This window comes from Rhineura floridana, chromosome 8, assembly GCF_030035675.1.
Source record: "Rhineura floridana isolate rRhiFlo1 chromosome 8, rRhiFlo1.hap2, whole genome shotgun sequence".
NCBI lineage: Eukaryota > Metazoa > Chordata > Lepidosauria > Squamata > Rhineuridae > Rhineura > Rhineura floridana.
Genome location: NC_084487.1, coordinates 74,647,271 through 74,669,145, shown reverse-complemented (window position 1 = coordinate 74,669,145; position 21,875 = coordinate 74,647,271). Strand labels below are relative to the sequence as shown.

Genomic DNA, 21,875 nt, shown 5'->3' with positions numbered 1-21,875 from the left:
CTGATAATGTCTCTGACTTCATAGTTCCTCTGGTTCTCTATCAGCTAGGTTGAAATTGGCTCAGAGGCACACATTACCAAATTCTTCCAAGCTACAAAGGAAGTGGATTGAACTGTAAAAGACCAACCCAAATTGTGTTTGCATATTTATAAATTTGTAGGGCAGTCCAATATCTCAGAGACGTCAGGTTTCCTACTCCTCTGGTGCATTCGTTGTAGCTGCCCAATTTCCCTGGTTTTAAAATTTGATAGAAATATCTTGTCTATAGAGATGTTCTTGAACCGCAAGGTTCTTTTTTCCTATTAGTGCATTCTCTCTAAGTGTTCTGTGTATCGCCATGAAAACTTAAGAGGGTTGTTCAGCAAGCTGTTTTCAATGTAGAAAGTGGCCCTTGCCCTGAAAAAGTGCTAGCGTTTAGGGTGACATCAAACAGGCATTACATGAACTTTATAACAACATGTAACTCTTCAGTAGTGTATCATCACCACACAAGTGTCATACAAATTGTGGGCAAAATTAGCTACATGAATGCATATTGCGTATCTTGAGAATACCATCATCTGAGGTTTCTTCATCTAATCTTGTCTTCATGGCCTTTAGAGGAATGAAGGTTTGCATGGATTGAAACAAAGTTCTCACTTCTTTCATGTGTTTGCTTGTTCCTTGATCTGTGCTACAATCTTATACATACATACTTGGAAATAAGTCCAATTGATCAAAGTGAATAAACATTCCTTTCATTTGGTGCAGAAGATGGAGAAATCTGAAGCATGCGAGAAGATTTGAGAGTGTACATGTGTACAGGAATTGTGATTGCCTGGAATTTACTAAAAATAATTATTTTAAAGCAGCCTTTCCTGAACTGGATCTCTTCAGAAATTTTGAACTATGGTCCCCATGATCCCTGACCATTGGCTATTCTGGCTGTGGCTAATGGGGTTGTAGTCCAAAGGATCTGGAGGATACTCAGTTGGGAAAGGCTGTTTTAAAGTATTTTGAGAGGTCAAATGAGAGCTTAAACATTTTAAATTAGTCTTGCCTTAAAACATTTTATTCACCACTCTAAAATCCAAATTTTCTCCAGAATGACTACATTTTCATATTTTCCATTTTAAAAAACTGGAAGAAAAAGTCTGGGCGAGGGGAACAGGACAAAGTGTTTCCCCCTATTTTTCCGTCCTTCCCTCACCGTCCAGTGTACATAGTTTAAATAAATATGTTTAAATTGATTTAGATTTGTGGATTTTTATTTATATGTTTTTGTATTGAATTATAGGATTTTATTGTGTATATTTGTACTTCTCTGTTGTACACCGCCCAGAGAGCTATGCTAGTCGGGCGGTATAGAAATTCAATCAATCAATCAATCAATCAATCAATAAGTTTACCTGCAAAAATAAAATGTCAATTGGCTATTATGTTTAAATGCTTGTTGTAGAGTCTTAAGATATGGGATTAAGCTACATACATAGTCTAAAGCTTCTTAAATAAGTTAAAACTTATAGAATGTGTGCATATAGATATGCAGGTGAGGGCCTCCTGCAGATACCATCTTATCAGGAGGTCCGTTCCACACAACATAGGAAACGGACCTTTAGTGTGGCAGCACCTACCCTGTGGAATTCCCTCCCCTTAAATGTTAGACAGGCGCCATCTCTGTTATCTTTTCGACGCCTATTGAAAACTTTATTCTTTCAACAAATCTTTTAAGTTGAGACCTATCCCGGTCTGCATCTGTGTTGGAATTGCTTTTTAATATGTTCTTAAACCTTTTTTAAAAAAATGTTTTTAATCTTAGAAGATGTATTCATAGCTTTTTTAAAGTAACATTTTTGAAGATGTTTTGTTTTAATGTATTTTAAAGTTTGTTTTTATGATGTTTTAATGTTTTTAGTGCTTTTGTTTGCCACCCTGAGCTCCTGCTAGGAGGAAGGGTGGGATATAAATCAAATAATAATAATATAGTACATAAAGATATAGAATTAGTATATTTGAATATTGTTCTAACATTCCTTTGCTAAATAATTTCAGTTGTAATACAGGATGAAATATCTGAAGAGACGTATGAAGTGACTGGACGGTTTCCATTTATTGATCCTTGGTGGAAAGTGAATGTTACAGTTAAACAGGCTGGATCAAAGTACTATGTGAAGGGGTATCCGTCTTACTTTCTGCAGACTGATGCAGGGAAAAATCAAGTTCATATTATTTCACTGTTCTTTAAAAAATGTGATATCCCAGAAGAATTTAAAGATGCATTTTTTAAGTGGCTTCCTGAAGGGTCTTCTCTAAACTTTATACATCTCGAGAAAATACTAAAACAGTTTCAGGAGTCAAAACTTCAGGAAGGAAAAATATCTACAAATACCCAAAGACAAATGTGTACAGATACCAAAAACTTTGACATTTTCCATTATGTTAAGAATTCTGGTGAGTATAAACATGTACTATTTATTTTTTGTTTATTGTGGTAGTGGCTAATTCACTCATCTTTATATAAAAATTGAAGATGAATTCAGGTTTTTGTATGTTTTGTCAGTGGTAGCAATAAACTTGACTGTAATTCTTACAACATTTTAAAGAGGTATATTTATGTTAAGGAAATGTGTAGGTCCAAGAACCAAAATTGGCCATTACCAAATTTAGGTAATAGAAAAAGGTTTTGCTGCTGGTCAATAAGGAAAAAAAATCCAAAATCTATGCCACAATTAAATTTCTATTGACTGAAAGTGGAACTTTTTGAGGGTTATGTTTCCTCCAGTCATTTAGTCAGCCCGAGCACTAGATCCAGAACTGGCCCACCCTCTGCAGGCCATTTTTGACCGTCACACGATCTCAGGTGATTCAAAGTTCAAGCTGAGAGCAGGCACAGACTAATCTCTGATCTTAGTGCTATAGTTTCACAGCACTAGGATCAGAGATAAGATAAATCCTGCCTGCTTTTTGACAGTTTACATAATCAAGCCAGATTATTCTCTTCCTACCCCCACAGCTTCAGGATCCCAGTCTGATGAACAGTTCTAGAGAACCTGAAAGCTTGTTTGCTATTTTGTGATATATTGGTTGGTCCAAGTAAAGGTATGGCCCTACCTTGGATTGTGCATTTTGGATGGTCTCTTAACAATAGCGGGAAAAGACAACCAGGAAGAGTTGGCTAAACTATGAAGCATACCTTGGGGAAAATCAGCAACATTTCAGGAATAACAGAACAACACCTAGGGATAAGGGATTCTTGAATAGATTTGTTTGCTTTTTGTTGCTAAAAGTGCAGGCAATAAGAGCAGAGCACTTCTGAGCATCATGTGTACAGTGTTTTTCTCATCTACATGCAGTTGAGATATAGAGCTCTCTTTTAAAGGAAGTGGAAGACAAGGGGTCCTAAACGGATCCCCAGCTTCATTCAGGTGGTCCACTGCATGCCCGCCTAAAATACATTGATTCTTAATTGTATTTTTAGTGCTTCTTTTATGTTTTTATATTGTATTCTATGGAATACAAATTGTAATACAATATAAGAAATAAAAGAAGCAATAAAATGCATCTAAAAATCATACAGCATCTAGCACAGCACCTTACAATTGCTACAACAGGCAGAAAAATCATTGTTCATCAAGGCCATCAGCAATTTTCAAGTGGTCCGTGAGAAAAAAGTTTGGGTACCATTGGTGTAAGAGTACGTGCCTTTGTATATGCTTGAATAGGAGAGCCACACTAAGCTGGCTAGGTATTCTCAAATAATTAATGGAACTCTCTTGTAGCTGGGTTTGAGTTGCCAGGAACCACAGCTCTGTTACTGGCTTGTTGAGTGACTGTATGCAGATTCCTTAAGCTTTCAGTGGCCGGGTTCAGACAACATACCTTGGCTTTTTAATCTGTGCAATGTGTATGCTTGTGCCTTCTGTCCTTGTGTTGCCTTCCCCTCGTCTCTTAGCACGCTGCAGTTGAAAACTTCCTGGATCAATAGGCCAGATTCACATTGTATATTTATTCCACTTTAAACAGGCATGGCTTCCCCCAAAGAATCCTGGGAAGTGTAGTTTGTGAAGAGCGCTGAGAATTTTTATGAGACCCACTATTCCTCTCACAGACCTGCAATTCACAGAGTTCCTTGGGAAGAGGGACTGACTGTGAAATCACTTTGGAAATTGTAGCTGTGTGAGGGGAATAAGGGTCTCCTAACAACTCTCAACACCCTTCATAAACTATAGTCCCCAGGATTCTTTGGGGGAAGCCAAGAGGAATAATAGTGGAAAAAGTTTATGATGTGAATGTGGCTATAGTCTCCTGTTATGTCTGAACCAGGAAACTGTAGTTCCAAGGTTCAGAACAAACCTGGATCTGAATCAACTTCAAACTGTCATTTCAGACATTGGCTTATTCCAAATCTAATAACTGCAGTTTCCCAGTTCAGCGGTAATGGTGAACTATGTTTAATTAACCCAGGAAGTTTTGAATTGCAGCATGCTAATGAGGAATGAGGCAATGCAAAGACTGAGTGTTCAGGCACCCAAGACTTAACGCATACCTTGAATTAATTAGCTGACATCTGCTATATCTGAACTAGAATTTTGTTGATATTTATATTTTTTATTTTCAAACAATGTCCTAATTTAGGGGTCTCAAACCTTTTTGAACCAGAGGGCACATTTTAAATTTTGAGAAAGGGTTGGGGGCACCAGTCACAAAATGAGTGGCATGGGGACATGACATAATACAAAATGATTTCCTGGGGCATGGCATAACACAACATTAGAGAGTAGTCATGGTGAAGTTTTCCCCATAATTGTATTTCCATACTAAAAAAGGCTTGGCATTGAATTTCTGCCTGCCTTACAGCTGTTAAAAGCACAAAAACCCTGTTTTCCCCCAATGCCAACCTTAAGCCAAAGCCTAGGCTGCTATCCTGTACCTACTTTCCTGGAAGCAAGCCTCATTAAACACAGTAAGATTTACTTCTGAGTAGACAGATACACCATTGCACTATAAGTTAACTATTAACTATTAAGTGAATTCTTAATGAGTCCCTGGTTTTTAGCTCCTGCAAAGCAGAAGACATGCCTAAGCCTCTTTGCAAAGTTTTCATAGTTGCCTTTTGAGGGAAGGAGGGGGATTCTTTAACATTCACCCACAATGAATGTGTAATAGTATTTACAGAAGATAATTTCTAAGTACTACCTGATCTCAGCACAGGAAAGATGCATCCTGGTTGCTAGGGAAAAAGGAAGGGCAAACTGGAGATTTGAAGGTTTAGGGGGAAAAAGACAGAAGCAGGGAAAGAGCACTAAAAGGAAGGTGAAAAGAGCAGCTCTTTCGGACTCCAGGAATTCTTATGGCTTGGGGTCCAAACAACTTACTGATCAGTCAGTGCTCTGGCTTCACTTATTGGCTAATACTGCCAGGCAGGAGCAGTCAGGCTGGCTCATTTTACAGAAATCACTTAGAAGGGAACTTGCATATTTTGTTCCACAACTTTCTTTCTAGCAGGGCTAGAGATTTACCTTTTTTTTATATAAATGAAAGCTCAGATTCTGGGCTACCTTCTGGGTGTGGAACTGAATGCTGCGAGCACCATGGTGGGTGATGGGTTGCTCTAACATTCACAAACAAACAGCCTCAATACTAAAAGTGGTCTCATAAATCCACACAAACTACTACAAAATAAGTAAAGGATAGAAAAATCTGTTGGATGGATTCAAATGTTCCTCCAAAGGAGAAGAGGAGTCTTTGATTCCAACCCAATGTGTTTGAAATTGGGATGTTTGGAACTACTTTTAGTAGTATATTCTAATTTTGTCTTTTAAATAATTTTACTGTATTGAATTCTTCTTTTAATACATTGTAATAGCCTTTATTGCTACATGCAATAAAGTTTTATGTCTGACTTTTAGTAACAGTACATCAGGAATGTTTAGCTATGCTAAATTAAATTGTCAATAAAACACCATGATCTGCATTTTATAAATGGCCTTTTTTGTTTCTTTGTGGTTCTACAGCTGCAGGGAAAGCGGTACTAGCAGCTTTGGCCTTTCCTATTATACTGGAATTCTTGCCGACGCTTCTGCCACGCAGTGTTTCTTATTGCATTGAAATGTTGGACTGGAGCAGAATAAACCACAAAGATGATAATTTGACAAAACTGAATAAAATCTTGAAGGAAGAGCCATGGAAACTTGGATTCAGAGTAGTAAGGAAATATAATATTACAGTGGTTCATTTGATAATGGGACTCAATTCTTTTCTTTTAACTACTTATAACTCAAGCCAATTGAATGGTTGACTTCAAAATAGCTCGAATAAAATAATATTTAATAGAAATAATATTTTATAGAAGAATGCTATACAGGCATACCCCACTTAATGTTACCCTGCTTAACGTCGCCTCGCTATAACGTACATGCTCCATTCGTCCCCATACCCCGCTTAACGTTCGCACACTTCACAATAATGTATACTTTATTGGCATGACACCGCTGCCATCTGCTGGTGATTGCTTGCAGTACAAGTGAAGACAATTGCTTCACTTAAAGGTTATTTTCGCTTAAAGTATACTCTCCGGTCCCATTGCATATGTTAAAGCGGAGTATGCCTGTATATAAAAGCCAGCTTTGAGATTCTAATTTGTTTCTGCTGGACCTTTGATGTAGATGTTTACTGTTCTCATGAGTCTGGGTGTAGTGCATGTAGAAAACCTTTTGTCTCCCTTGGCTTCATGGAAACAACCAGGTACAAAGGCTGATTTGTGGACTATGCAAGTGGTCTGGGCTGTTGACATGATTGCCACTGAGCACCCTATCCCACTTCATAGAGCCCATTTGAGACCTTGGTATACACCACAGCTTAGGGCAATGAAACAAGCTGGGATATGGCTTGAATGCAAGTGGAGGAAAGCAACCAAACACGAATGCAACCAAACACGAGTAAGTGCTCATTATTGTGCCTACTCAGTGGCTTTTTAATTTCAGTGAAACCTAGTGTTAACAGTTGCTTTGTGAGAAATTTTGTGCGACTTCAGCTGCCTTTCTGTGCCCACTTGGAATCTACAGGACTGCATAGCAGGGTATAGAATTATAGCCTTCCATTTATACAAAGACCTCTGGCTGCACAACTGACCTTCCAACCCCTCTCCTCGTGCACCCCCTAAATCTGTTCTGGGGCTTCCCCCAACCCTCCAGAGCAGATTTGGAGAGGTGTGGGGGGTACAAATGGGGAAAGGAGAGGGAGGGGAAATCATACTGCTTCATTGGATACCTTCCTTAACATTTTGATCAACAGATTGGCTGATGGAATTTCTGAAGGGCTTTTGAATTTGCTTGCTTTGGTTTAAAATAGTACACCAATGCTCATGTAAGGTTGTATGTGTTCTGACTGTAGAGCACTCACTTGAAAATGCTATGTCCCAAAGTAATAGGTTATTGTTTTCCTTGAAAGTTAATGATGAGAGAACTGCAAACTTACCTTGGCGAGGCATCTTGGAAGGCCATAAGCAAGTGCAGACATCTTCTTGAGAAGATTCCTGATTTGCAGAAGAATGCATTAATAGTATATGAGAAACTCCAACAGAGCTGCAGAGAAATGGGACATACATATGAAGAACAAAATGAGCTGACACGTTTGGTGTCAAAGGATATGCCTGTGGAACATGCCTGGCAATCGCTTAAGTTTATGAAAGATGAGAAGATAGTGGTTACTGAGAGAGAACTTGTGTTCCTCCCCCATTTGTTCAAATCTGAAAAACAAATTGCAGATTCTGTATGTGAGCTCAGAAATAAAACCCCATGGCAGTTGCATGCTGATTCAAAAAAGGTACTTAACAGAGGCACACATGTTAATAATTCAAGTCTCTTGCTTGATAAGAATAAAATAATTGATGAAGAACCTTGTGAAATGGATCAGAAGGAACCTGACAATACTTCAGTTGTGCAAGAAAACTGTTATCATGGTTTTGACTTTAAAGAACCCAAGAAGGAATCGAAATGCAAAATAGAAGTAGATCCAGATCAAGAAAGTGCTATAGAGCTGATCTGTTCCAATCCAGTGACAATCATAAGTGGGAAAGGTGGCTGTGGGAAAACAACAGTAGTTACCCACCTTTTCCGCTATCTAAATGAGGTGGAAGCAGAAGAAGCTGTAAATGCCTGTAAAGATTTTGAAGCTGACCTGGATGCATCTGAAGAGTGGAATACTTTCAGCCAGCCTTCTAATGGGATTAAATGTAGAAATGAATCTTTAAACATTTTGTATACTGCACCTACAGGACGGGCAGCTTCTCTGTTGTGTCATAAAGCAAATTGTCCTGCTTATACTCTGCATCAGGTATGAATTATTTTTAAAACCTTTTCAATAAACTGGTAGTATAATCAGTATATTTCAGTTATGTAAATTTCAGTTTAAGATACCACGTGTGCAAACCATTTTTAATAATTCACCCGTTGTAAAAAGACTGGCTTGAAAGTGTTTGGTTTTGTGATAATGTTTTATTGTGTCATTTTCTGTATGGTTTGTTTTTATGTACACCGCTTAGAAATGTGAATGAGTAAGTGGTATATAAATGTCTTAAATAATAAATATTATGTTTTGCATTTTTGGGAGAATTCAGAATATTTGATTCTGTAAAACCTGCTATTTTATTGTAATTTAAACAAATATTTCAAGCCTTCCCACTTCAAACCATGGCTTCCAATTCTAATTTGAAGGGCAAGTGTAAACCATAGTCTGTGGCTTTAGATCTCATAGGAAACTGTGGTCTGTGCTGAACTGGAAACTAAAACGAAGGTCTTGTGTGAGATGGGGAGGAGCAAACTCACAGCTCTGATACTCCAAGCCATTCTTTGAACCAATGCTAATTTTAAAATGATGTGTTTTAGGTTACCTGCAGTTACTCTAAATGGGAGGAAAGTGGTAGTCCTCGTCCATGGAAATTTTCTGCAGTGAATGTACTGGTTGTAGATGAAGGAAGTATGGTTCCTGTAAGAATGCTTAGCTGTGTTTTACAACTCTTGTTACACCATGCCAAACTTGCGAAGCTTGTTATTCTTGGTAAGTATAAAGTAGTAGTGAAGAATTAAGACAAACTTGAAGCAAGAGCTCTATTCCAAACTCATGCAAATACGTAGCGTTTCCCGCTGTGGTTAATGCTACTTTTATTAACTCTGATGGAAAAGAGTATACAAATAAATATGTATAACTGGCAGTACTCAGGGAATCTCCAGAGTCTCAACAGATGTTCCTGTGGTACACCCAGTTTGAAAAGATGCTGCAAGGTCTTAATATATTACACTGAATAGGATACAATGTAACGATATACAACAAATGCTGCAGTGCTACCCTTGCCCCGCCTGTCACAGGTGTATTTCTCTTCAGCAGGGGTGGAGAGCCTCTGGCCTGTGGGTCATATTTGCCCAGCGCAGATCCCAATTTGGGCCAAAAGGCTGTTTATCTGAAACGACACCAACCTACCTACCCCATTTCTTATGTCATAAGTAATGTCATGTATGGGGCAGGTAGAGATGTGGCTGGTTTCACTGTGCAACCAGGTACCCTGTGGGGCACTATGTTATGCAGTCCAGCCCTGCAGAAAGCAGCTTTGCTAGCCCTATCCTTGGCTGGTTGTTGGGTGTGTGGGAAGTGCTCTGAAAGGGACTCTGACACTTGTTGGCCATCTGATGTCATAATGACATCCAGAGATTAGAAGTCATTTGTTCCACCAACCTGTCAGAGTTGGCCCTGGGTTGCAAACAGATAAGTGTCTGGCCTGCCAGGCCAAAAAGGTTCCCCATCCCTGCTCTTCAGGCTCCAGCCAGCCTGGAACAGGAGCCTTGAAGTGCTGCTCAAGGTGGGAGGAAAAAGGGACACCTATTTTCTTTGTCCTGCTCTGCTATATAGTGCTAGAGGGCTATGGGATGTAGCTGCCAGCCCTGAACCTGAGCATGTTGTTATCATATAATGTGGGTAAACGAGAGCTGTTTTGGAGCTCCTTCTTCTCTTAAAATCTCTCCAAACTGAGTGAATGGTCAGTAAAATGGCAAATGCAATCACTGTAAGCAAATGTAAAGTAATGCACATTGGGACAAAAATTCTTAATTTTACATGTAAGTTAATGGGGTCTGAACTGGCTGTGCCTGACCAGGAATGAGACCATGGGGTCTTAGGGTTGTATTCAGCAAAGTCCTACTCAGAGTAGACCCAATGAAATTAATGAACCTAAGTTAGTCATGTCCATTAATTAGGACTAGTTTTGAATACCACCCTTAGTGGATAGCTTGACCTTGTTGACCTTGTCTGCAGGAGCTACCAAAAAAGGTAAATTCAAAGTTACAGATCATTAGGAAAAGGATTGAAAACTGCCAATATCATGTCATTATATAATTTGATGGTGAGACTGCTCTTGGAATACTGTGTACAGTTCTTCTTGCCTCCCCTCAAAAAGAATATTAGAGAGCTGGAAAAGGTTCCAAAAATGGGCAACCAAAGTGATCAGTGGGTTGGAACAATTCTCCTGTGGGAGGGAGGTTTTTGGGTTTGGGTTTTCTAGAATACAGAAAAGGCAAGTAACTGAGGACATCATAGATGATGATGATTGACTATTCATTTATTCCTTCAGTTTATATCATACCCTTCCTCTGGAAGGAGCCCAGGGTGGCAATGATAACTGGAAAATACTAGATTTTCACAGCCTTATGCATGGTATGGAGAAAGTAGATAGGGGGCATTTCCCCCCCCCTTCTCATGTAATACTAGAACTCAGACCCATTAAATGAAGTTGAATGTTGGAAGATTAGGGTAGACAAAAGAGAATTCTTTGCATAGCACATAGTTAAACTCTGGAATTGGCTCCCACAATATGTAATGATGGCCACCAACTTGGGCGGCCTTAAAAGTGGATTAGACAAATTGATGGAAGATAAAGTTATCTACTTGCTTCTAGCCATAACGGCTAGGTTCTACATCCACTGTTGGAGGCAGTATGCTTCTGAATACCAGTTGCTGGAAACTGTGGGGGTGGGAGAGTGCTGTTGCACTCTGGTCCTGCTTGCAAACTTCCCAAAAGCATTTGTTTGGCCACTGTGAGAACAGGTGTGATCCAGCAGAGCTCTTCTTATGTTCTTCGTTTGCTCAGGATGAGTTACCATGCCAAACCACATTCTTGGCACTTTAATTTGGACTCACAATTTGGGGAGAACTATAAAAGGGAGATTTTTTTAAAAAAAATCCCTGCTAAGAAAAGCATAGAATACCATTTTTGTACTTTGTCTGTGTTGTACTGTGAGTGAAGCACTTGCACTGACCTGTTCTTTTACTGTATATTATGATAAAGTTTTGGATACTGGAGAGGCTTAAGTGTGGGGTCAAGATGCAATAAATAATGTAATGACGGTGGTTCAGCTGTTGTTGAATATAGCTTTGTACTTTGTTTAGGTGATGTTAGGCAGTTACCCAGTATTGAGCCTGGTAATATGCTGGCTGATATTTTTGAGAGTCTGAAGTCAAGAGGCTGGTCTATAGAACTGAAAACTAATCACAGGGCTGAGTCACAGTTAATTGTGGATAATGCAATAAGGTAGGTTTTTTCTTTTAAAAAAATAGCAAATTGCCACAGCCTGCTCTATTTTTCATAGTGACAGATAACTTGTGTTGCACAGGTATTTCTGTAAAACATCTACTTGGGCATGTGTAAAGTGCTCAGCCTTTCACTGTCATATTTGTATCTGGGAATAATGCAAAAAAATTCTTAATAATAGTGGGGGGTGTACATACATGCTTGTGTAAAAACTACTTCCCACCAAAACATTTTTTCTTAAGGTTTGCTTAATATTTAGTTCCGCATTTGGGACAAACTGAATCTGTTCCTTCGGGATTCTATCATACGATAACTATAGATACAGTGTAATGGAAGAATGTTATCTGAATATGTTCTTGTCTATGAAATGAAATTATGGTGCTTCACTTAAAAATGAAATGATGTTACGAATAAAGAAAACAAACAATTCTGCTGAGGAAGCTGCAAGATGCCCAGCAGCATGAGATGATTTTGTTGCTTTGTTTTGGACACAGAATCTCTCAGCGGAAATACCCAATATTTGATGCAGAGCTCAGAATTTCAGAAGAGAGCAAAACATGGCCAATGCCAAGTCCTGAAAAAAAATTCATCTTTGTTGTTTTACCTCCTGAAGATGGCAGTAACTGTGAGTTTTGAATTTTAATTATAACATTTCTGAAATACTGCACAATATCCAACACATGCTTAGTTGCAACAGATGCAGTTTTAGCTACTGCCTTCAGTCTTGCATGGTCTACTTAAAAAACGTTTGCCATGATGTACTGACTTGTAATAAATTCCCCAAACAAGACAACATGCTCTAAACAGCTGAGGCACAACAAATCCACACAATGATCCTGAGTTATACACTCTCTTACATAAGAAATATCTTTGCTGGATCAGATCAGATTCACCTACTGTAGCATTTTTTGCATGCCAGCAACCATTGGGTGCTAACAAGTCCTCACTTTAGCTCCTGCCCACCTCTGGCATAATATCCATGATGTCCTAAAGGTACTTTCTGGTATTATTTTTATTTTTAGTTGTTTGTTCTGTAATTATTCTCTGCCTTATGTTGTTACCAGACTTGCTATCTGCCATAAAAACTTTGCTTAAAAGAGGGCCAGGACTGGAAGATCCTGAACAATCACAGTTCATTTCTTTTAGAAGGTAATAACCCTGTGTGCAGATATGGAAGAACTTTTGCACTATGTACTAAAATGGCCAGGATTGTCAGAGAAAAGACACTGCTCATCCTTTAATCATGGAGAAGGAATTGGGATCCAATTGCAGAACCCCATACTTTCATCCCCAGCTCCTCCCTTCCCATGTGGGAATCTTCCTGTTGCACTATTGAACTTTGGTCTGTCTATTTTCAAATCCCCATTAGGAGTTAACTCTGATTCATGTTGAGGAGACCTAATAACTAATAGTGACTGAAGGCAGAGGTTGGAGGGGTGGGATTCTCATAGAAGAGAGGATGAGGGGAGAGAATGTGTGACCCTGCATTTTGAACCACAAGAAGCTGCCTTATACTATATTAGACCATTGGTTCATTATCAGTATTGTCTACGCTGACTGGGAGTGGTTCTCCAAAATTTTAGATAGTGGACATTCTCAGTGCTACCTTGAGATGCTGGGGATTGAACCAAGGACTTTCTACATGCAAGGCAGATGTTCTACTGCTGAGTTACAGCACTTCCCCAGTGTTTTCTTAACAATGATTAATGAATGAATGAATGAAACTTTATTTTTACCCCGCCCTTTTTCCAAACGAACTCAGGGCGGCTTACAAATAAAACTACATGTAGTTAAAAACATAAAAAAATATACAATTAAGATACAATTAAACTATACGCAACCTTAAAACCATGAAACAGGCACTTAAAATACTAAAAAACAATTTAGAATAATACAAATAGCAGCATAAAACAATAAACAAACCATGTAGAGCCCAATCCTAAACACCGTAGGAAACAATTAAGAAACAATGATTTACACCTGTATCTTACTGTAGCGCCCTCAGCAAAACTAAAAAAGGTAAAGGTGTCCCCGCACTTACAGTACAAGTTGTTTCTGACTCTTAGGGTGACGTCTTGCGACATTTACTAGGCAGACCGTATATATGGGGTGGGATTGCCAGTTCCGTCCCCGGCCTTTCTTTACCCCCCAGCATATGCCGGGTACTCATTTTACCAACCACGGATGGATGGAAGGCAGAGTGGACCTCGACCCCTTTTACCGGAGATTCGACTTCCTCCTTCCGTTGGAATTGAACTCCGGCCGTGAGCAGAGCTTTGGTTGCGTTACCGCCGCTTACCACTCTGCGCCGCGGAGGTTCAGCAAAACTAGAAGATAAATCAAATGAATACTTCTTCTTTGTTCTCCAATACTCTTTCAGTTGGTTTTTCAGTCCAAAGCACTGAGCACCATATTTACTATCATATGTAATTGTGTATCTCTTTCCTTTATGTATATTGTAGGGGTTAATTGTGTCCTAGAATTCCATCGCATTCTAGAATAAGCAAGCAAGCAAGAACCTAGGATAAAGTCCTGCACAGGAATAGTTGAAGCTGTGCAGCTAGCAACTGAGCATAATTTGACCCAATACAAAGTAAATGATCTACTCTGAGACAATGATGAGATGAGGCAAAACATCTTCCCTCAGTGGTGTCAGAGTACACCCCTTACCTTTTTCCTATAGAAATGAATGGTTCTCATTCACTTTGGGGGAACAAAAAACCCCCAAGGGCACTACAGGTGAGGACAATGTTGCATAAATGGGGCAAACGTTCTGCACAGCCTGATATTGAGGGGAAGGTGCAGTGTATATATAGAATTCCTGCAGTTACAGATCTCCGTATGTGTGCACACATACTTCTCTCATAATAATGATGGGCATATAATATTGGGAAGGTATGCATCATAGGTATTTTCTGTTGGTCAGTGTTCTGTTCTTAGACCATAGTGGCTTAAGTCATAAACTGTATTTGCTCCTCCCCAAATGCATTTCCATTGTATATTGTGAGCATAGCTAGCTACACGTTTCTTGGAGTAGTCTGAAGTTCTTCACTTCACTTACTGCCTTTGAGCTTTTGTGAAGAATTCTGAGGCTTCTTAAGAGTGGCAATGACAGCTGTTGGTAACTTCCCTTCTCCCACAGGGTAGCATATAAAGGACTACTTCAGTCATTTCACCTTTTGCTTAGTGGCCATGTTCATTGGTTAAATTACTTTCTGTTTGAGCAGATAGCTTTGGAAGAGATCTTCTAGCGGGGGGCAAATGCAAAAGAAACCAGAAAAAATACTTGGCCTCTATTATTCTAAATCTATTGTATGTCATTCATAATGAAACTAACAATTTTTTTTCTTATCTTAGGGAAGACTGTGACGTTATAAATGAAATCTGCTGTCAGCACTACTCAGGGCATCCAATGCAGTATGGCATTTTTGGAGCGCTCTTAGCTGTATGGTGTTCAGTGTTACATTTTACCAGTGTTTGTGGTGTAAGCTGGTTTAACCAAAGGTAACATTTTAAATATAATAAATTTAAATACAAAACCATTTTATCTTTTACGTTCCTAGTTTGTTTTTCTATTAAAGATGCAAGTTATAAATGCAGCTTCGTGACTCACAAAATTGGGGAGTGGTTGCTTCTCCAGATTATGAACTTTGTGTAAGACATTATGAATAGTTCATAATGGCTAATAAATAGTTCATCAATGGCTACTAGCCATGATGGCTGTGCTCTGCCACCCTAGTCAGAGGCAGCATGCTTCTGAAAACCAGTTGCCGGAAGTCTCAGGAGGGGAGAGTGTTCTTGCACTCGGGTCCTGCTTGCGGGCTTCCCCAGGCACCTGGTTGGCCACTGTGAGAACAGGATGCTGGACTAGATGGGCCACTGTGAGAACAGGATGCTGGACTAGATGAGCCACTGGCCTGATCCAGCAGGCTCTTCTTATGTTCTTAATAGTTGTTGCTGTTCACAGTCCAGTTGAGGTTTCTTCAGCAAAATCTTAGTAGATTCTGTTTCTCAATCAAATGGCTAAATCCAGTTGATAGGAAAATGCAAAACTTGTCACATCAAGTAAATCCATTTTGGTGGTGATCTGCATCTGTGTGTGGCAGTGGGATATGCCAGCTATGTAACTAGTGACTTTTAAAAATACTTCTCTTGCTTTTTAAATACCTCTGTAGGTATTAAGCACTGTTCTCCATTTCACAGCAGCAGGCAAAATGAACAAGGTTACTTTTATGCTTGTGGGTTAAAATTGCTTCCCATTCCTTAATTATTTGATTTGCAATGACCATATTGACCAACGTTTCCCAACATAAAATCAGTGTCACCTTACAATAATTGATTTTGAGTTTCAGTGTTTCAAAATAAAATATATGGAACAAAATTACAATGTACCATTTGTAATTCAGTAATATGGGAGCATTGGTCAGGGTTCTGATTACTTTTGCAAGCCACTGTATGTTACGGTGTTTTATAGTTTTTCTAAAGAGTGTTCTAGGAGGTAAATCTTCTTAAAGCATAGTTTTAAATAATGCAGCAAAGGTGGTGAATCTACCTCCCAATATCCTTTCTTGGTTATTGGATGCCTCATCCCTGATGTTCTGTATCAAAACTAGGAAAATTACTTCTGGGAGCCACTAATGCTTTAACAGGAGTGACTTTTTGAATCTTTAATCTGAACTTCTGCTTCAATTTGATTCAGAAACTGTAAAAACCAACTACAATTTTTGTGTGGTGACAAAATCTGTTCCACAAGGAATGCATATATGAAAGATCTTCTTGCAAGAGACAGGATTCTTTGCACAAAGAATGATAAAGCCTCTAAGAATTCTCGTCCATGCATTTGCAACATCTGTTTGAGAAGAGAAGCTTGTCTCTCAGATTGTAATCCACGTTCCCTTGGTGTTGATGACGACAGACGGTTGTGCAATGGAGAAATATTCTTCATTAAAAAGGCATGTACTCTTGATAATTTAATTTCAAGCCTCTTCCTGGAAAGAAGAGGCCTAATTTCTTGTCTTCAGGATTATCATGAAAAGACAGCTGTCTCCATAGTCTGTGTTCATCTTTGCTCATGCAAAATCTCAGAAGCGCAATAGCAGAAAATGTGGCATTACATTGGCCTGGTTCACACGTTGTAGTAAGCCATACTGTGGCTTACTGGGACTATGGAAGCATGCGGGTTCCAGGAGAGGAGCTCACAGCTGCTTAGCTTCTCCTTAGTCTTTTTTACTCCGGTGCAGTGCTGAACTTCCATGTTGTCCAAACCAGGGCTCATTGTAAATCTCTCTCCTCGTTAACCACAAGTGGTAGCTAACATTTGTTCTTTGATAACATGCCTATTTAACTCTTATCCAGATACGCTTTTTTAAATGGTAATTATTTGTATTTGGTCCCTCCCAAATATTTATTACCAGTTTTATTTTAGCTTTAAAGATAATATAGTAAACTTAAGCTTAATCAAAACTAATTGGAGTAAGCTAGAACATTAAAAAAGCAATGATACTGTACTATATCTTATTTTTATAGAAAGATTATAAAAAGAGCATATGCTGATATTAAGGTGGGGTGGTTATTTCTCCCCTGCATGTAAGATGATCTCAGGTGGGGCTTGAGCTCCATCTTGTGGTTGAAGGCCGAAAATGACGCTGTTTGATTTTGCAGGGTCTTCTAGTCTTCCCTTCCACTGAGACAACAGTTCTTTTTCTGCCTTCAACAGGTGTGGCTGTCTTCACGCTCTCTACTCAGCTAGTGGTTCAGGCCTGTATAGTTTAGTTTTCAGTTTTTCTGTGAGTTCCTGTGTGTCTCTATTTGGTGCTTTGTTTAATCTGCCTTGTCTAATCTATAGATAAATAAATAGATAAGGATATAGTTAGTTTGTTTTTTATCTCAGTGTTTCTTGTCCCCTGTTGGAATTTCTTCTCCACTCTGCTCAGTTTTCCGCATGCCACACATTTCACTTTGGCTGTTTACCCAAGGGTTTAAACCTCTCCACCATTCCTTAGTATTGCTTTAGCACCAAGTCTCCATTTTGCAGCTTCACCATCCTCCCTCAGTGTCTACATCTCTTCATTCCTTCATTTCTCCATCATTTCTGCAGTCCTGTAAGCCCTTCTAGGCCTGCTTCAGTTCAGATTTCTGCTCTTGGGCCATGGGAAAATCAAAGGATAAATCTGCCATTCCCACCAAAAATCTAAGCTGTTGCTGCCACCAACTATTCCCACCTCAGTGGCTTCTCTCCTGGCTTCATTAGAGCAGTGCTACCTACAAGTAACAGCAGGTGCCAATCCCTCTTCCAGTTGGCTAGTGGGTGTTTTTGGTACATTGTGTAGCGGCAGACAGGGAGGCTGTAGAAACATCAAGCAGTTTTGCTGCTTTAGAATTGAGACCCTTTAACACTTCATTGCCTGCTCACTCTCAGACCCAACAGGGAGCTCCTTCCATGCAACAACTGGTGCATGCAGATCATTCATATCCCTCACCTGGCCCCTGCAATCTACCCAGGGAGCAGACAAAGGGTCTGCATTTCAGCCAAACTATGAAGGACTCTAGCGACAGAGTGGAGGATCATAATTCGGATTTTGATAATATTGGATGAAGAGGAATGGAGCAGTGCTTCAGAATCCAAAGATGTGGTTTCCAGTTGCCTTTTCCAGGATTCCTATTATCTTACATTACTGTGCAAGATGATGGAGGCTCTGGATCTGAGCCCCTTCTTCTGCCAGAGTGGTTACTGTGTGTCCTGGTCCTCCAGTCCAGAGTGGTGAAGCTTCCCTTTTCATTATGTAAGGTCATTAAATCAGAGTTTGACACTCCTCTGCAATGCAAAAAGTTCATTTCTATAGCGAACAAGTATTTATGTTCTTGAACACTATCTGATGGATCAGTTAAAGATCCCTCTCATGGATGCACCTATTGCAGGATTAGTGAATCCTTCTTTGAACCCAAAAGATTTGGATGCACAGCTTAAGGATACCCTAGATCACAAGATAGACCACAGCGTGACGCGAGTTCATGATGCTAGCACATTGTTACTACGGGTGCCAGCTTCAGCATTAGGTTTTGAAAGGACCTCCTTGTTATTGCTGGAGGATTTATTGAATTGTCCTCCGTAAGGTTTTTCATGCTGTTGCCTTTATGGTGGATGCCGCCATGGACACAACTCAGTTTTTCCCTCGGGCCCTAATGGTAGTATTTTTGCAAGAAGATCTCTGTGGTTGTAATTGTGATGTAGATGCTACCGCTGTCACCAATTTAGCTTCTGAGCCTTATGTGGATGGCAAGCTCTTGGGGGATGTGGCCCTGGAGGAAGTGTTGGTGGAGTCAAAGGACAAAAAGAAAGTGATGCTTTCTTCTAAGAAGAAAGAAGATAAATGCTCCCTTTTGAGGCAATTCCATCCTTATATGGTAACCCAGTATTTCCGTGTCTCCATGCCAGCAGGAAGAGGTTGGGATGTTCAGTCCACCCATTCCTTCTGGAGTCAGTAACATCCTAGCAACAGGGGGCAACAACAATACTCCCAACAAATTTGGATCAGGCACCCAGTCATGAGGCAGGAAGCACCAGTTCTGACGTTGCTTCTCTTCCTGTTGAAGGTCGGCTGCACTTCTTTTGGGACATGTGACAGGATATCACATCAGATCACTGAGTGCTACAGACTCCAAGGGAGAGCCTCCCCCTGGAATTTGCCTTGGCCCCTCTCCAGAGGTTTCTTCCATCCTCCCCCTTTCCTCCAATCTGATCTAGAAAGCCGAGATGCCATCCAACATCTCCTGAAGATCTCCATGATAGAATTGCAACAATGGCAGTCAGTGCCACCACCCCCAACTCACAAGCCCTCTCAGTGGCCCCTGAGAATGTAATGAATACAGCAATGACAGTCAGCACCAACCCTTCTTCCTCTCAAGTGGACATTGATTTGGTGGGCTCTTCAGTGGTGGGTGGGCTAATTAGAAGCACTCCCAGTGACCTGTTTAGCCCCGCTCTCAGGCCGCTTGCCATTTCACAGTGCCTGGCAAGCAGGTTCCTCAGGGCCACTGAAGAGCTTTCTGAGGAGGAGGGAGAGCATTCTGTTCCTTGTTTGGGAACTATTTTCCACTCAGTCTTCACCTGAGGAGTTCAGGGATTTTCATGACTTTCCCTTACCTAGTGAATCTCAGCCTGCTAGACCTGTTTTATAGACACCTCTCTTTCCTACTCCCTGTGGGTTGCAACACCAGTCTCCAGCTCTTCTATTCATCCCTGACTTACTTGACCAGCTAAAAGAAGCTTTGTTGTCAGAGCTGGCAAAGGATATCTCTCAACCTTCACAGCCTCTGTCTACAGTAGTTTATCAGTCTTTCCAGCCTGCTGCCTCTCAGCAGCATGCCAAGCAGCCTTCTCTCCAATGCCACAGAGATGTGCCATGCCTCCTCAGAACCTTGGGGTTCAGCTCATTGCAAACATTATGTAGTTCCTGATGCAGCTGCTGATTTTCCTCCTGTCCAGCCTGACTCAGATCTGATTGTTCTGGATAAAGAGGAATGGAGTGGTGAGTTTAATGTGGAGGAATTTGACTCCTACCACCTTTTTCAAGATTCTTATTATCTGGCTTGCTATCCAAGTATGGCAGCCCTGGATTTGCATACCTCAAGTGAAGTGCCCACTCCTTCCACATCTAGGTGGCAGCTGTGTTCCCTGATCTACAATGCAAGCCTATGGTAGTTAAATTGCCTGTCTTGTTTCCTAAACTCATCAAGGCTGAACTGGATTCTCCACCTCAATTAAAAAAAATCAGTTGCCATTGCTAATAGCAGCTTTTCTGCCAATACCAGTCCTCTCCAGGGTTCTCCAGAAAATCCGGGCTGAGAGACCGAGGGTACTTCTAGTGGCTCCTCACTGTGCCTGAAGACCATGGTTTTCAGAGATTCTCAGTCTAGTGACCAGTCAGCCATGGAGGTTGCCTTGCAGAGGGGCCTTGCTGTTTGTGGCCACTGAGAGGAAATTATTACTAAGGGCAGGTCTCCCACCATCAGGTGTTGACACCATGATGGCTTCCAGATGTTCATCCACACTGTGCATTTATGAAAGTACTTCGAAGGTGTTTTCCTCATTGTTCTCTAACAAACATGTGGTTCCTAGAAAGGAAGGCGTTAATGAGATCTTATCCTTCCTTCAAAATGTTCTTTCTATGGGTCTTCAACCTAACACTTTAAGGCAGTGATTTTCAACCTTTTTCATCTCATGGCACACTGACAAGGCGCTAAAATTGTCAAGGCACACCATCAGTTTTCTAAGATTGTGTTTAAAGTTCAATAACTAAAATTTTAATCGTGTTATTTTTTAAAAAAATAAATGGGAAATGTGTGCTTGGTGATTTTTCATGATGTCCCTTGTCCGAGGGCGGATGGTTGACAAGCATACCCTCAAGTCCTCCTCCAGTGTTTGAAGCTGCGACCTGTTCTTGCTCTTCATTGTGTTCATAGCAGAGAAACCAGCCTCACACAGAGAAGATGTTGAGAAAGGAAGAAGTGCTTTAATCACCATCTTTGTGACGATGGGGTATTCATCTCAGAGAGACAACCAGTATGAGGCCATATCTGTTGATGAGTGTTTCAGTTTCAGTCCTCTATTATTTCTGATTTCCATCAGCTCATCTTCTTCTGCAACAGTTAATTCTGCTGACTCGCACACACTTAACACAAATGGATCTCTCACCCAGTCCAAGGAAGATACATCAAGTGACGGGAAATACTTTTCAATGTTTTTACTCAGCAGTGACCAACTTTGTAGAATTAAATCGACAAGATTTTTGTCCAGTCTGCAACTTTTTGTCAGTTCAAACGTTTCAACTTTGTTCTCTTTTTTGATTCTGGCTGACCACTGTGTTAGTTTTTCCTTAAAGGAGATAACTTTGTTAGTACAAGTAAGAATATTTTCATTCTTTCCCTGCATACTCTTGTAAAGAGTGTTCAAAGCTTGGAAAATGTCAGCTAGGAATGCAACTTTATTGCACCAGGTCTCATCACTAAGCAGGTCAGCCAGCTCAGACTCTTCTGACGTAAAAAAAAATTAGAAGCTCTTCCCTCAGTTCATACAACCTTGAAAGCACCCGCCCTCGAGATAGCCATCTCACTTCCGTGTGCAGTAGAAGTTGTATGTGAGCAGCTTCCATGGCAGAACACAGTACTGAAAACAACCTCGATTTTAATGGCCTACTCTTGATGTAGTTAACCATTTTGATCGTCTCAGCCAGTACTTTTTGGAGTTCAGGTAGTACTGATTTTGAAATGAGGGCCTCTCTGTGCAGGAAACAGTGTGTAAAAACAATGCCAGGGTTCT

At 40.2% G+C, this 21,875-nt stretch overlaps 1 protein-coding gene across 1 annotated transcript in view; it reads left to right on the top strand.

Annotated features, from left to right (window-relative positions):
- Positions 1-21,875, top strand: part of HELB (DNA helicase B) — a 36,013-nt gene that overhangs the window by 3,805 nt on the left and 10,333 nt on the right. Inside the window, 9 exon segments of the mRNA XM_061639803.1 lie at positions 2,032-2,430; positions 5,994-6,184; positions 7,429-8,313; positions 8,865-9,036; positions 11,416-11,557; positions 12,052-12,182; positions 12,622-12,706; positions 14,915-15,061; positions 16,257-16,509. Coding sequence (XP_061495787.1) covers positions 2,032-2,430; positions 5,994-6,184; positions 7,429-8,313; positions 8,865-9,036; positions 11,416-11,557; positions 12,052-12,182; positions 12,622-12,706; positions 14,915-15,061; positions 16,257-16,509 — 2,405 coding nt within the window.